The sequence below is a fragment of the Heterocephalus glaber genome, unplaced genomic scaffold, assembly GCF_053883595.1.
Source record: "Heterocephalus glaber isolate CG9 unplaced genomic scaffold, H.glaber_assembly_v1.0 deba00001564, whole genome shotgun sequence".
NCBI lineage: Eukaryota > Metazoa > Chordata > Mammalia > Rodentia > Bathyergidae > Heterocephalus > Heterocephalus glaber.
In genome coordinates, this window is record NW_028258351.1 from 170,705 (window position 1) to 185,157 (window position 14,453).

The following is a 14,453-nucleotide window of genomic DNA, read 5'->3' on the forward strand; positions in this document are numbered from 1 at the left end:
GTCTACCAGCTGGCTACTGGGGTCATAGCCAGGCAAGACTGCTAGGGAGTGCACTGGCCCTGCCCTCTGAGCCCAGCCATCTGCTTCCCTATGCTTTGGAGCCTGACCACTTGAAACTTGGAGTGAGAAAGAGTCTCCCATCTTGGAGCCTCCAAACTACCACTGTGCCAGACTGTGGGGATGCAGGAGCCAGAGGTCCCTGTCATCTGAGGCAGCCCTTCCCACCAGTCCTTGGCTCTTTCTCTCCCCCAGGATAGCATTTTGCCCCTTCTGCTTCCCAGCACCTGACAGAATAAGCATTAAGCAAACCTTTGCCACAGAGTGAACAAACATTAGGCCTCCGTGACCACATCCCTATTCTGCAAGGTGGCAGAGGTAGGAGGTGAGGGACAAGGGTCTGCTCATGTGTGGCTTGTGCCCTACACGTCTAAGAACCCATTGCCCTCCGTGTGTGGACAAAGGAGGACTCCCTGATGCCCTGGCCCTGGTTTGGGATCACAGGGCCCAGCCCGGAGAGAGGTACAGACCCTACAGGGTCAAGTTCAAGGCCCAGCCCCTTCCCAGACAGACAGAGGGAAATCCCCATCCTCAGTGCTTTATTATGTAAACATCAGGTACAAACAAATGGTACAGAAGGACTGACGGCCCTCACTCCTCTCCAGGCAGGCCCCTGTGGATAGGAGAAGAGCGTGAGACCAAGGAGACCTGCAGCTGAGCCCAGCCAGCCAGGCCCAGAACTCGGCCACGTGGCCGAACCGCCAAAGGCTCCTCACTCCAGAGGCCACTGGTTCACCTCTGCTAATCAGAACACAGGCTCTGTGTAGGCTCCTCGGGGACACAGACGGTGTCTGTCCTGCCTCTCTGTGTTTCCCATGCCTGGCACAGTGCATGGCAAGCAGTAGGTGCCCAATGAATGTAGAACTAGAGGGCGCAAATGGGGCCTCTAAGGAGCCATAGCTGCTTTTTACAAGGAAGAAAACTCAGCTTAGGGAGATGAAGTAGTTTGTCCAGGGTCAGGGTTCTGGTCAGCTGCAGAGCCGGGATGTAAACCTGAGCTATGCTCCTCCCCAGTCTGCTCTGCTGCCTTCGATATACTCCACAGCCTTGTGAGCAGCAAACACACACTCACACAAATGACACACAGCACAAAAAACACTGCCCGTCCTCACAGATGACACACACATGTGAAACGCCCATTTATATACCAGGCACACATGCGCACATGTAATCACATATAAACACACACATGTGCATGAATGCTTGCGCGCACACACACACACACACACACACACATGAATACCCAGCCTTTTTCCCAACAGCACCCGGAACAGGGACAGTCTCACCAGGGAAGAGAGTTCCCTGTGGTGTCAAGTGGGCAGCCCAGGTGCACCCTCATGACATTTTGCCCTCACCCAGCCTCTACGGCTCCCTCCAGGAAGCCAGATTCAATGCAGGGAGAGAGCTGCAGTTGACAAAGTCCCGGGGGAAAGAGTTAGACATGAAGATGTTGTTCCTGGAAACGGTGGTGATGCCCGTGTTGTCACAGATGATGCGGGGCAAGGAGATCCTGGCCAGGGCCTGCCGCTGCTGCAAGCTGAACACACCGTTGTTCTCCCACCAAAACCTGCAAGGGGCACCATGGACATTTTGCCTGGGAGTCACTGAGCTGGCAGATCCTGGGCCAATGGGTGTCACCCGGCTTGAGCTGCTCCCTGGATGCAAGAGGAGCATAGAAGTCTCTGCCCAGTGACACAGGAGCACTCCAGGCCACTGGAGGGTCCCCCACCCACAGCACAGAATAAGCACAGCTGCCTGGTTGCCTCCGCTGCTCCAGCCCAGTGGCCTCCAGACACCCATTCTAGAGGGAGCCAGGTCCACCCTCAATCATGAAGCCCTATGCCCAGGGCTGCATCCACAGGAGTTGGGGAGAATCCTGGAGGTGGTTTCATAATATTACCAAAGGGGCAATAAAGGCTAGGTAAGAACTAGACATGTGGACATCAGAACCACAGCGAAATGACACAGAGGCAAGTCATGGGAAAGCTAAGTTGGGACTAATGGGGACTGACATTTCCACAATTGCTCAGATAAAAGCAGAGAAAGGAAAGTAGCATTTCTTCTGTCTTCTGTCCTTCACAGCCAGGGACCCAGTGTCCTCCATGCTGCGCCCTCACAGGTTCAGGGCACACTGAGGGTGACATGAAGCTTCCCTGGAACATGCTGGAAAATCACTGAGGAAATCAGGGCCCCTGTAAGCTCGGGGATGGTCTATGGCCACCCAGTGGGCCTGCGTCACCCATACCCTCCTCACCGATCACTGTCCCGGAGCTTCCTGAACTGAGTGCCAATGAGGCAGGCGAGGAGCTTGCCCACACGGCCATTGGGCTCCAGGGGCTCGGCCACACCGCCCATCCAGATGTCGATGTTGTTCGGTGTGCCGTACTGCTGCATCAGCTTCTGTGCCAGGTCCTGGTTCCTCAGCACTGTGCCCAGCTCACCCACCGTGCTGGGCTGTGGGAGCCCACAGAAACGCCTCCAGGCATTGTACCCTGCACAAGGAAGGGGACAGGTGGCCATGACCGGGTCTCTCTGCTGCTGCAAGGTGGGGAGGGCACTGGGAACCAAAGCCCTGAGGAACCCTGAACCCTTGGCTCAGACCTACGGGGACAGCAGGGCCTCCTCCGACCATCACTGGCCTTCCCTTGCCCTTACACTAAGGAAAACTCCTAATTGCCACAATTCCTGCCATGTCCAAAAACAGGAGCATCTCACTGTCTCCTGGAGCAATCCAGTGCATCTGTCTGACCCAAGAAGGTTAGTGCCTAAAAGCCTCGGCCACACATAGGGGCTACCCCATAATACAGGCTCAAGCTGTAGGGTTAGGCTGAGCTGGGTCCTAGCCAGGTTCCGAATGTCTACCAGCCTGTTTGCTCATCAGTCAAGTGGAGGTGATAGTCTCTTCCCCTCAGAGCCCAGGAACAGTGGGTCAGAATGAAACCATGGTGGACAGAGCCTCTCAGACTGCATTACTGTTACTGGAGTGTTGTTGTAGCTCAGAGGGTCACAGCGGGCAAAGGAGCCCCAGAGAAGCTGGGAGTTCACCAGAGGGGCCAAGGAAAGGCAGGGGCCTGGCCTTAGATAGCTGTGGGAAAGCAAAGTGTTGGGGGCCAGGCCCACCCTCATTCATGAAGCCCTCCCGGTGCCCAGGGCTGCTTCCACGGGAGTGGAGGACAGTCTTGGTCGTTTATAATTTGTCCACCCTGGGAGGGACATCTTACAGGCCAGATAAGAACTAGACACGAAGATGTCAAGGTGTTGGGGTGGGGAAAGTCAAGAGCTGCTGGGGGCACTGGAAAGGTTAAGACCCTCAAGTGGAAGGGAAGCCACAGGCTACCTGGGAGATGTGGGAGGGAGGCTCCTGCAGCCCCTCACCTGGGAGGCCGTGGTCCCTGCTGCGCTGCATGTTCAGAGCCGGCAAGTCCAGCCCGATCCTCATGACCTGCTCAAACAGTCGCTCCCGGATCTCATCCACCACAATTTGGTTCTGGCGATTCAGCTTGGCAGGGGTGGCCATGAGGCCTCGGAGGATGGGGTCAATGCCACCTGGGGGGCAAGAGGGACAGGGTTGAAGGGAAGGTTCCGCTCGGTACCAGAGGCCTGACGGGAGTGAAGGCAAGTCCTTTTGGGGTCAGGGGGCTTGGAGAAAGGGCTTGGTGCCAAGGTGGTCTCAATGAGCAGAGCCTCACAAGGCGCTCCACGACCCTCGGACATATAGGGCTCAGATTACACCACTCAGACGCGCAAGGTTGGGATGCTCCCAGGCCGCAGGGTCACAACACATAGGAAGGACTCAGCTCCCTCTGAGAGCCCTCTCTGCCCCTACTGTTTATACTCAGATCTGAGAGCAGAGTCAGGCACACTGAGACTGGATAGTCAGACTGGGTCCCGAGGAAGCAGAGAAGGAATATCTCCCTCATCCTGGCTGCCTGCATCCCCCTAGCTGCCGCCCACTCTCTCCTGGCCCAGGTTCCACTCACCTTCCAGCACCACTCTCCAAGAGGCGAAAAAGACCTTGCTGAGTGGGACTCGGGGGTTGGGCCCTGTGGGCCGGTACCGACTGTCCAGGCGGAACATGAAGGGCTGGATGAGGGTGTGCCCATAGCGGAAGGCATTAGTGAAGACGTTGGCAATACGTGGGTCCACCGACTCATTGTAGCTTCGGTACCTGGGCAGGTACTTCCTCATGGCCGCCGGCCCCAGCACCAGGGGCAGGTAGTCTCGGTACGTGATGATCTAAAGAAAGTCACCGGGAATGGGCTCTCAACTCACTCTCTGCGGTCTCTACCTACTCCTGACTTGGAGGGTCCTTCCCATCCATCCTTGGTCAGGGGCCTGCCTCCCCAACTACCAGAGCTAAACCTAAGGCAGTAGCGAGTAAGGGGCATGAACAGAGCTCTACTGCTTGCTGCCTGTGTGACTTTGGGCCACTTATTAACATCTCTGAGCCTCAAAGGTAAAATAGAGATAATTGTATGACCCTCAGCCTTAGAGAATTAAATAATAAAGCTCTTTATTATGTCATTGCATTAACCTCCTTCCCATGAGTTATTCATGTCACATATCTACTATCATATAAACTCCTTGAGAGCCAGGGAATTGAGAGTATTGAAATTACCCTCACTGCCCAGCAAATGCCTGGCCCACAGTGGGGTTCAGAACACGTTTGTGGAAGGAGGGGAGGCGGGAAGGGACAAAGGGTGCTATCCCATGATTTCTCCCAGTGAAAAGGGAAGATGCGCAACAGTCTCACCCTAGAGTCTAGGCGCTCAAATTTCCTCCAAAGCTGAAATGAACCCCACTTGCATCTCAGTACAAATTAAAAACTCACCTTCAGCACCTACAACTCTTTCCCTCCCCAGTACCAGGGAGTGTGCGTGTGCGTGTGTGTGTGAGAGAGAGGAGAGAGAGAGGGACAGACAGGTGCCCTGGAGCATCAAGAGTTGGGAGAGAGAACCAGGAAGAGTGCCCCAGGGATGAATGAGGTAAGGAGGGAAGTTGGATGATGGCAAAAACCAAGCAAAGAGGTGAGCGGCCAAAGGAGCCAAGGGTGACAATGAGACAGAGGAAGGGAGAAACCTTCACCAAACAGCTACTGTATGCCCAGCGGCTGAATCGTCCTCAAGGATGCTCCCAACACCATGCCTGGACCCACAGCAAAGAAGCAAGGCTAGGAAGAAGGGCAGAGAAGGGAGTGGCCTTGCCAAGCACTTCCCATCTGCCCAGTGTTTTCACGTAGGTCATTTAATCCTTTCGGCACCAAGGATGAAGAAGCCAAGGTTCAAGAGGATAAGAAAGTTGCGTAGGGGCACACAGCTGGGATGTCACAGAGGCACATCTGGATCCTCACTCCGCCTGACACTCAGGCCAGCCTACCTGGACCATGGCCCCCACAATCTTCCGGGCCTCCTGGTAGAGCCTCTCTCCATTCCATCTGGGGTTTAGACGCTTGAGCTGTGTGGCCAGGCGGTTGTGCTCTCGAACAAAAAGGGTGTGCATAGAGGTGAGCTCAGGCATCTCACTGGAGCGGGTGTCCCCTGCAGGAAGCAAAAGCCACTGTCATTCCTAAGACCTCCAGCCCAGAAAAGGTTTGCTCCACTGAAACTCTCTGTCTGGCCAAGGCCTGAAACATCTCCTACTTGCCCTGCTCTCCACCCTTCTTTGCACACCAGGCTCAGTTTACACTCTTCCAGGAGGCCTCCCCTGAGGCCCTCAGTCTGCCATGACAGCTCCTTGCCCTGCTCAAGGACACTGCTGGCCAGAGGACTTGTCCAATAGGCATCAGATCCAGCCCATGACCTGTCAACTTCCTGTAGCTGAAACCGAGGGGTCCTTGAGGACAAGATCCAAGCCTTGTGCCTTTTTGTACATGACCATCCTTTCTGACACACACACATCAACCCATGGGGCTTAGCATCAGGCCTCGTACAAAGTATAGGATCCACGAACACTACCTACTTAGCTGATTTTCTTGATTCTGGAAGAGCCACAAAGTAGCATGTGTGTTGGTGGGACCCATTTTCATGCCCCTGTCAAACACAGCTAATGATCACAGCACTCTTTCCTGTTAAAATTGGATGCAAATAGGGGCCGGGGATTTAGCTCAGTGGTTCCACCGTCTGCCTCAAAAGTGCAAGGACCAGAGTTCGATCCCTGGTACCAAAAAAAGAGGATGCAACTCAGAGTTCTTCTCAACACAGGACCCTGGAAAGTCACTACCATTTGAATAGCATTGTCAGCCCCATCCTTACTACTCGCTGATTGTGCAGCCTATGATGGAGCCGGGCTGGAGAGTGGTGTAGGTGGAGTACAGACTATGAGGAACTCACACCTAGGATTCCGTTCAGGAAAACTGAGCACGAATCCCCAATCCCTCTAGTCTGCCCCAAACCTTTCTCTCAAGGGCCCAGAGGGCCAGAGTCAGGGATATTTCAGCAGGACCCTGGGTTCAGCCTGTGCAGACTCTAGAAAGAAAATTTAGGAGGAAAAAACATCCTCTGAGAGCAGCTTCTCCATCCCATGAGCAGCTGGAGGTCACAATGATTCAGGGTGGGGACATACAGCTGGCTGGTCATCACCTCAAGAGGCTAAAGAGGCTGGACTGCTTCCCCAGAAAATTCACACTGGCCCTGACCTTGGTTCTCCTCCCAGGGGCCACCAGGAGAAGGGTGAGGGAGAGCAAGGGCATTTGCCTTGGCTTATCATTGGGTTTACACTAAAACACACTGGCAAGTTTCTGGGTGTGCCTACATTGCTGTCCCAACCTTATCCTGAACTGCAGATGTTTACATTAGAAATCCCACACTCTTTTATGACAGGCAGTCCAGGTATTCTGCAGCAGCACTGTCCACTAAAGCTTTCTGAGATGATGAAATGGATCTAATTCTGCACTGCCCTATAGGGGAACCACTAGCCCAGAAGGCTACTGAGCACTTGAAATGTGGTTAGTGCAACTGAGAGACTGAAGTTTTTATCTAATTTAAAATGAGTAAAATTAAAACAGCCACATTAGCTACTGACTCCAAATTAGACAGTGGGGTTCCAGAGGGGGAAGATACCACATTGCTCTCTGTCCTCTAGTTTCCTGCCCCTGAGGGACTCAACTCTCCCTTCTTCCAAAGTCCAGAGGGGTAAGAGACTGCAATGGACAGAGGCTAGCCCTGGGTCTCCATCTGAGATGGAGGGGGTTTTTGGTTTTTCTTTCCTTTCTGTCTCCATTCAACTTGTCACCAAGGCAACTAGATTAATATCATGAAGTTGGTGAGGACAGCATCTCTCATAGCCAACCCACACGCTGCTTACAAACAGGTTCACTGTGGCTCTCACAAGAAATATCTCCTATCCCAGCCATGCCACCTCTTAGGCCCAGAGCTGACCTGCCAGGAAGCAGGGGATGCGTGCAGAACGGTTGGTAAGGAGACAGGGGTCATCACGCAGTCTGTCGAAGGGCATCAGGGCCCGCCCATTGTCCTGGAAGCGGGTGTTGACAGCCAGCAGCCCCAGCTGGTTGGTCAGGTTTCGCAGGTTCCTGCCCAGGCGGTCCTCACTGCCGTACACCATGCTGGCGTCCACGAAGGAGGTGAGAGCATTGATTTGGTTGCGGATGGTGATGTTGCTCCTGGTACAGGCAGGGCAGGAGCGGAAGAAGGGGATGCAGTCGTTCTGGTTCCTGATGCGGGGGTCATTAGGTGGGATCTATAGCACAGAGAGAGGCTAGACAGACTCTTGAGGGCAGGGACAGAGAGCAGGAGTGGCTTGCTGCTGCCCTTGGGACCTCCGGCCCCCTCAGGCAGTAGGGAGGCCTCTCAAGGGCCCAACGGGATTGCTGAGTTTCCAGTGTGTTGGGCAGGACCCTGGGCTGGAATGCGGGGAGCCCTGGGAGTGGACGCTGCCGGTGCTCTGACCCTTTCTCACTTAATCTCCCCCCTTCCTCCTCCTCTTGGGATTTGGTCCCTAACTCTCACTCTGCCTCCTCTTCCTTTTTCTTTCCTCTCCCCATTTCCATCTCTCCTTTGTCCCTTCCTGTCTCTCACTTGCCCCTGTCCTTCTCCTGTCCCTTCTTTCTCTCCCTGTCAGACCACCTCTCCTTTCCTCTTCCCTCCCTCTTCAGCATGTGCCTCAGGCTGCCCACCTTGGGCCCTGCTCCCACCTGAGACCCTGGGCTCTGCTCTGTGCAGTGCCCCCTGGGGAAGGCCCCTCTGTCAAGGGGAAGAGACAAGGCTGAGCACTTGACAGCTACGCTGAGAGATGTGAGGGACACTGAGAAGGTCCTTATCCCAGGGGTCACAAAGAGCAGTAATTCCAGTGGGGTCATCTCTGCCAGGCCGTGACAGGCAGTGAACAAATGGATGTCCTGGCTGACAGCTGGCTCTACAGAGGAGGACAGGCACTGACTCTGGACACACAAGAGACAAAGACAGCCTCCCTCGGGGGCTGGGACAGGAAACCTGGCCCAGAGGAAGACACGTGCAGGGGAAGAGGGCGGACCTTGAGAGGGAAGCAGGGAGGCTGCTGCAGGCAGCTGATCTCACAGTTGAGGCCAGTGAGGAAGGAGGCCCGGGCGGCGGGCTCAGGGGTGAAGTCCAGGTCGTGGTCAATGAACTGGCCCCACTGCATGAACATGAGGGAGCGCTCCTGGTCCCGCGTCAGCCGCTCAGTGGGGAAGCGCACGATGGCGTTGGAGACCTCGCGAGCCTGCGGGACACCCAGCAGCGTCAGCGGATGCCTCATCCCTGCACCACATGGGTCCGGGCCACCCTCTGCCCGCCCCGAGCTCACCAGGGGCACAGCAAAGCCGTTGCGCTTGACCCTGGGCGTCCAGCCAAAGGGCAGCGACACGCCGTCTTCGTACTCCGCAGGCAGCCAGCGCGCAAAGGCACGGTTGGAGGCCCCCAGCGTGGGGCTGCGTCTGCGGGGGGCACAGGGCATTGTCAAAGGGCAGGAGTGGGGCGGGGGTGATCAGGCCCAGACGCCTCCTGAGCCCCGCCGGGGCCCCACCTGTTGTTGCAGTGGCCGGTAATGGTGCGATACTTGTCCTGCTCCGGGCAGCTCACCCCCACGTCCTCGTAGGCGCAGCCGCTCGACTTGGACAGCAGAGTCAGCTGAGCGGGTGTGAGCACGTCTGAGGGCGAAAGGGGGGTGGAAGGGCTAACACACACACACACACACACACACACACACACACACACCCCGCTTTCCTACTCTAGGAAACCTGAGGCTGGATCCCCACGCACCCTGGAGCTGGGTGCACAGTCTGAGAAGGGGAGGGATGCTAGGATGCCTCTGAGATTCCTTAGACGGGGTTGGGATCAATGGACACTGCTGGAGTCACTGGGTGGGTCCCTGGTGCAGCAGGGGCCCGGGAGGGCTGGAGGGTCTGTTACCGGTGACATTGAAAGGCCCTGGCCACAGAGGCCGCAGCTTCCTCTTCAGCAAGTCTAGGGCCACATGCAGATAGTCAGCGGCCCTCACTGCTGTCCTGGTGGCTGCCACTGGCTGCTTGAAGTAGGACAGGAGCTCCATGGGGCTGGCCAAGCCACTTCGAAGCCGCTGCTTGATCCTGCATGGAAAAAGAAATCCAGAGAAGGGGCACACAGACGCTCAGCTGGGTGCTCCCAGTCCAGCAGTGGACATGCAACATGGAAAGGTTTCCTTTTATAAAAAGGATATGGACCAGGGTGTCTGGACAGAAGCAAGGCCCTAGGAGGGGTGGCTTTGAAGATGTTTTCACACCCAGCGATGCCAAGACAGAGTCCACCCCCACCCCACCAAGCTCCCACTTCATCCATGAACTTCCTGCTGCCTGTTCTTCTCTGAAAGGCCAGGAACAATCTCTGAAAGGCAGGGCCTGCATCCCCACCTTTCCCTTCGCTCCTTGTAGGCCTTGTCCACTAGCTGCTTGGCCTCCTCCATGCAGGTCAGCACCACCGAGGTCTCTACCTCCTCTGGAACAGCTGGGCAGAGCAGGAACCACAAGGTCAGGTCCCAGCCCCAGGAGTCTGCACTCAGGAGTCCCTGGGACTCAGGACCACCTCCAGCACACCCCCTTTTCCCTCCTTTCTGAACTGTTACCTGGAGTGGCACTGTCAGAGGGCTGAGGCATGACCAGAGTAGCCAGGAGCCCTGTGAGGGCCAGGAGCAGCTTCATCTCTGCAGAGAGACCCCCAGCCCCATAAGTATCCTGTGCATTTGGGAGAAGGGACCCCCACCATTTCTCTCCTCCCAGGTCCCTTACTCCCTCCTCCACAACCAGCCCCACCTCAGTGGGCCTGGCCTATGGGCAAAACCAGGCCTCACTGAAGAGGGCTCCATAGGCCCCCATGCGCTTGCCAGCTGCAGTCACTAGCAGTGCCCCCGGGATTCACTTCCACAGCTCACCTGACAGTGGCAACTCCCCTCACAGAATCTGGGCTTTTATGTCCTCTAAGCTGGGGGGCAGGGCAGGCTGAGCAGAGGGAGGTCTGTCCCCAGAGACTGAATTCTCCTCCCCCAAAGGGTTGGGGTACACAGAGAGGAGCCCTTGAAATAAAGGGAGCAGAGTTGTCCCCAGCTCTTGAATTTAGCACGGTCACCCAGGGTTTCTCAGCTCCCCATTACATGTCTACATGCACACACAACTAAGGCCTCCAAAATTCTGGTTAAACAGAGTATCCAGGATTCCTTTAAAACAAGCAAGAGTCAGGCACCAACAGTCTAAGGCAGTGGTGATGAACCTAAGGCATGTATGCTGCAGCTGCAGCAAGCTGTTTTTATCATTGAAAACTAGAAGGTTCACCGTCACAGCCTAAGGGATCATGGGGAATAGAGTGGTTGCTAATACCCTAAGGAGAGGTGAAGGAAAAACCTAGAGTGATGCTGTCCCAATCAGGGGGTGACCTCCACCCCCAACAGTCAGGCTGAGGCAGCCCCCAGTTCTGATGGGGCCAAGGGCACAGGAAATCTGGCTGGAGACTGTTGGGCTTCACAGGAAGGGGGACCCTGGAGGCTATAAGCTGAGAAGCACTGGAACTTCCTCTATCCCTTGCCCTTCCCTCCTCCTTCTTCTTAGCTTTTGGTAGGGGTTTTTGCCTCCAACACCTAACCATCTGTGCTTGGATTTCAGGAACAAGGAGAGAACAGAGCTAGTTGTGGTTAGTGGTCAGTTAGGTGACACAGCCTAGGCCTCTCTGAGAAATGATCAGCACAATTGGGAGGACTGGCATTAGTGATTCAGGATCAGTCTGAAATAGAAGGAAGAGTTTCTCCCTTGAGAAAGGATAGCAAAAAGCTTGTTATTTTCAGGCAGGAAAAGAACCTGGGACTTAGGACTATGTCAACTTCCTGGGGCCTAGCTTATGCCAACCATGACCCTTATGCCCTGCTGGAGGGCTGCCCACACTTCCTACTTTCAGCTACATTTCTGCCACTAACTCTTATTTTCTGTGCCCAGACCACATCTTGGCCAAGGAACAAGAGACAACATCACCCCAGAATGTCATCTCAATGTGTTCATGGATCCTGTCACCTGCTGGGAAAGAGCCCAGGGCCTCCTCACAGAGGGGGCCATCCTTTCAGCATTTTTCTGCCTGGGACTTACTGTCTGTAAACTTGATCGAGTGGCTCTTTGTGAAGAAGGTTCTAGAATTTTGTAGGCTTTTGAAAAAATTTTTAAGTCTACAAGCAATGTTTTTTTTTATTTTTTTAAGCAATGTATTTTAATTGATGAAAAGTTGGAAAAGACAAATAGACAAAAAATACGTTGAAATTACTTATAATCAAGTGAGATTGTAGATAATTTTTTTCAAGGTTTGTCATTGGTTTTTTCACACAAATAAGCAGTAGGAAGGAAAATAATTTCCCATGATTCTACTACTTACCAATATCCTACTTAATAATTTGATATCATATATACATACATATTTTTAAACAGTTATAAGAACAACTTTAAATATTATTTTATAACCTGCTTTTAATACTGAACAATTTTAGCCTAAACATCTATGTCAATAAATGTAGATTTACTTTATTTTTATGTCTGCATATTTTATGTGATTCATTAACCTCATTATTTCTTGTTAGATACTTGGGTTGTTTCCAGTTTTCATTATCATAAACAGTACTAGGATGAACATCAGTGAAGCTAAATCTCCAGCCACATCTTCAGTTATTTCCTAAGGCAACAAGTCTTAAAATTGCTGCAAGTTTGGGCACACCCTGTTTTAAAGCTTTTTGATATATTGTCAGAGGCCTCCTGAAGATTGTATCTCATTCTTCCACCACCATGCGTGAGAACATCTGTTACCCATCGCCCTCAGCAACCCTGATTATTTATTAGTGTCCTTTTGGTCTTTTAAGGGAGAGTCAAGACTCAAGAAGAAAGAGACACTTAATTCAAGCCCTTTCTAGCAGGGACAATAAAAAGGGAGTCCAGCAAAAGAATGACCTTGCCACAGGTGACAGCGTGGCACAGTTCAGAATAATCTCATTGGGCAGGGGATTTAGCTCAGTGCTTCCGGTGCCTGCCTCGCAAGCGGAGGGACCCGAGTTCGATCCCCGGTACCAAAAAAAAAAAAAAAACCCAAAAAACCAAAAAACAAAAAACAGAATAATCTCATTGTCAGGTCCCCTGACTTCCAAACCAATGCTCTTTGCCCAGTGGCCTTGGCACTTATTCTTGACCTTACATTCAATCACTTATTCAACAAGCACCTGCGGAGCCCTTGCATGTGCTGGGTTCTGTGCTGGGCAGTGCGCATGCTCCACAGAGCGCAGTGGGCCTCTGGAGGGCACTGCTGGAACTCCTAAACCCCAAGACTGCAGTCATGGGAGGGAGCCCCACCCAAGTGTACACACACTCTGTCCCTCTCTCCACTAAGCTTTTCCAAACGTCCTCACTCCAGGGCTTAGTCCAACGGCCTGCGGGATAACGGGCCCTCTTGGCTATTACTGCTTACGAAACCATTCGTTCTTTCTCAATGCTGTTTAGGAAACAGTTCAGTTGGGATTACAGCCAGCTTTCCTGTGTGTGTGGGGGGGAGAGAGAGAGAGAGAGAGAGAGAGAGAGAGGAGAGAAACATCCCCAGAAGGCTACAGAGTCTGGAGAGGAGGTAGAGAAAGCGACTGTTTAAACACTTTAATTGCACTCAGCCCATAGATCTTCTCTAATTTTTTCTTCAAAATCTTTTTAAAACCTGAGGGCTCCATGGTAGAGTTCTTGCATCACATACAATGCTCTGGAGTCAATCTCCGGCATTTAAAAATTTTAAAAACTTTTTTAAATTAATTTTTAATTTTATAGCTAATACCTGGATGGACAGGGTCTCACAATGTAGCCCAGGCTGGCCTCAAACTCAGGCAATCCTCCTGCCTCAGCCTCCAGAGAGCTGGGATTACAGGTGTGCACCACTGCCCCTGGCTTTTTATTAACCTTGATATATATTGAGTAAGATTTAAGATTATGGATTGCGTTAAAGCTCCCTTTAATTTAGCTTATTGTAAGATAAGTAACAACCCCAATTCCAACCCTCTTCCTCCACTCTTTAGACATTAACACTGTAGCCATTTTGGGGTTTGTCCTTCCAAGCTTTTTGTATGTCTACTGACATACTAATTCACTTACTTGTTCCTATGTCAATAACTCATCATTGGTCAGGAGTGGTGGTGCACCCCTGTAATCCCAGCACTCTGCGAGCCTGGGGCAAAAGGATCACAAGCTTGAGTCTATCCTGGACCATTTAGTGACTAAACAAGGCTCTGTCTCAAAAATTAAAAAAAAAAAATTAGAAGGCCCAAGGGGCCAGGGATTTAGCTCAATGGTGCCGCCGGCTGCCTCCCAAGTGCAAGGTCCTGAGTTTGATTCCCAGTACCAAAAAAAAGGGCATTTCCCAGAACTTGAAAAAAAAAAAAGCTGGAATTAAAGGCTGAGTCCAATCCCCAGTATTGCAAATTAATTAATTAATGAGTTTTAAGGAATGAAAGATTAAGTTCAAGTGAATAAAAAAGAATTAGCTGGAGATGTAGCTCAGTGGTAGAGTACTTGCTTAGCAAACCTGACCCCCTGAATTCAAGGCCTGGCACTGAAAATAAATAAATAAATATTATCTTTATCAATCAGATCAGTTCAAAGAAAAAAAAAGATGTATAAATCCAGCGTCAGTCAGGTGTGAAAAAAATAAATGTAGTTTGGACCTAGGCATGGGGTGGACAATATGACAATGTCAGTCCAACTCCAAAATGCTCTGGCTGAGCAATACTACTGCCAGGTAGGAATTATCTTTCCGATGTGTTCTGAGGAAAGCATAGAGACACCCACACAAGTGTTTTCATTTCTGCCTCACTTCAAACACCAAAAAACTGGAAACAAGCCAAATGGCTATCAAAACTGTTCTTGCCATATTGCGGTCCATTCACATAATGGT

At 52.4% G+C, this 14,453-nt stretch overlaps 1 protein-coding gene across 1 annotated transcript; it reads right to left on the minus strand.

Annotated features, from left to right (window-relative positions):
* Positions 1–585: 585 nt before the first annotated feature.
* Mpo (myeloperoxidase) lies at positions 586–10,219 on the minus strand. Its single transcript, XM_087191399.1, has 13 exons — positions 10,129–10,219; positions 9,917–10,010; positions 9,441–9,616; positions 9,055–9,178; positions 8,836–8,965; positions 8,545–8,751; positions 7,434–7,752; positions 5,434–5,594; positions 4,038–4,293; positions 3,433–3,603; positions 2,312–2,549; positions 1,413–1,624; positions 586–670 (listed from the first exon to the last, which is right to left on the minus strand). Exons 1-12 carry the CDS (start codon positions 10,202–10,204, stop codon positions 1,420–1,422), a joined length of 2,157 nt encoding a protein of 718 aa, XP_087047525.1. The 5' UTR covers positions 10,205–10,219; the 3' UTR covers positions 586–670; positions 1,413–1,419.
* Positions 10,220–14,453: the final 4,234 nt, after the last annotated feature.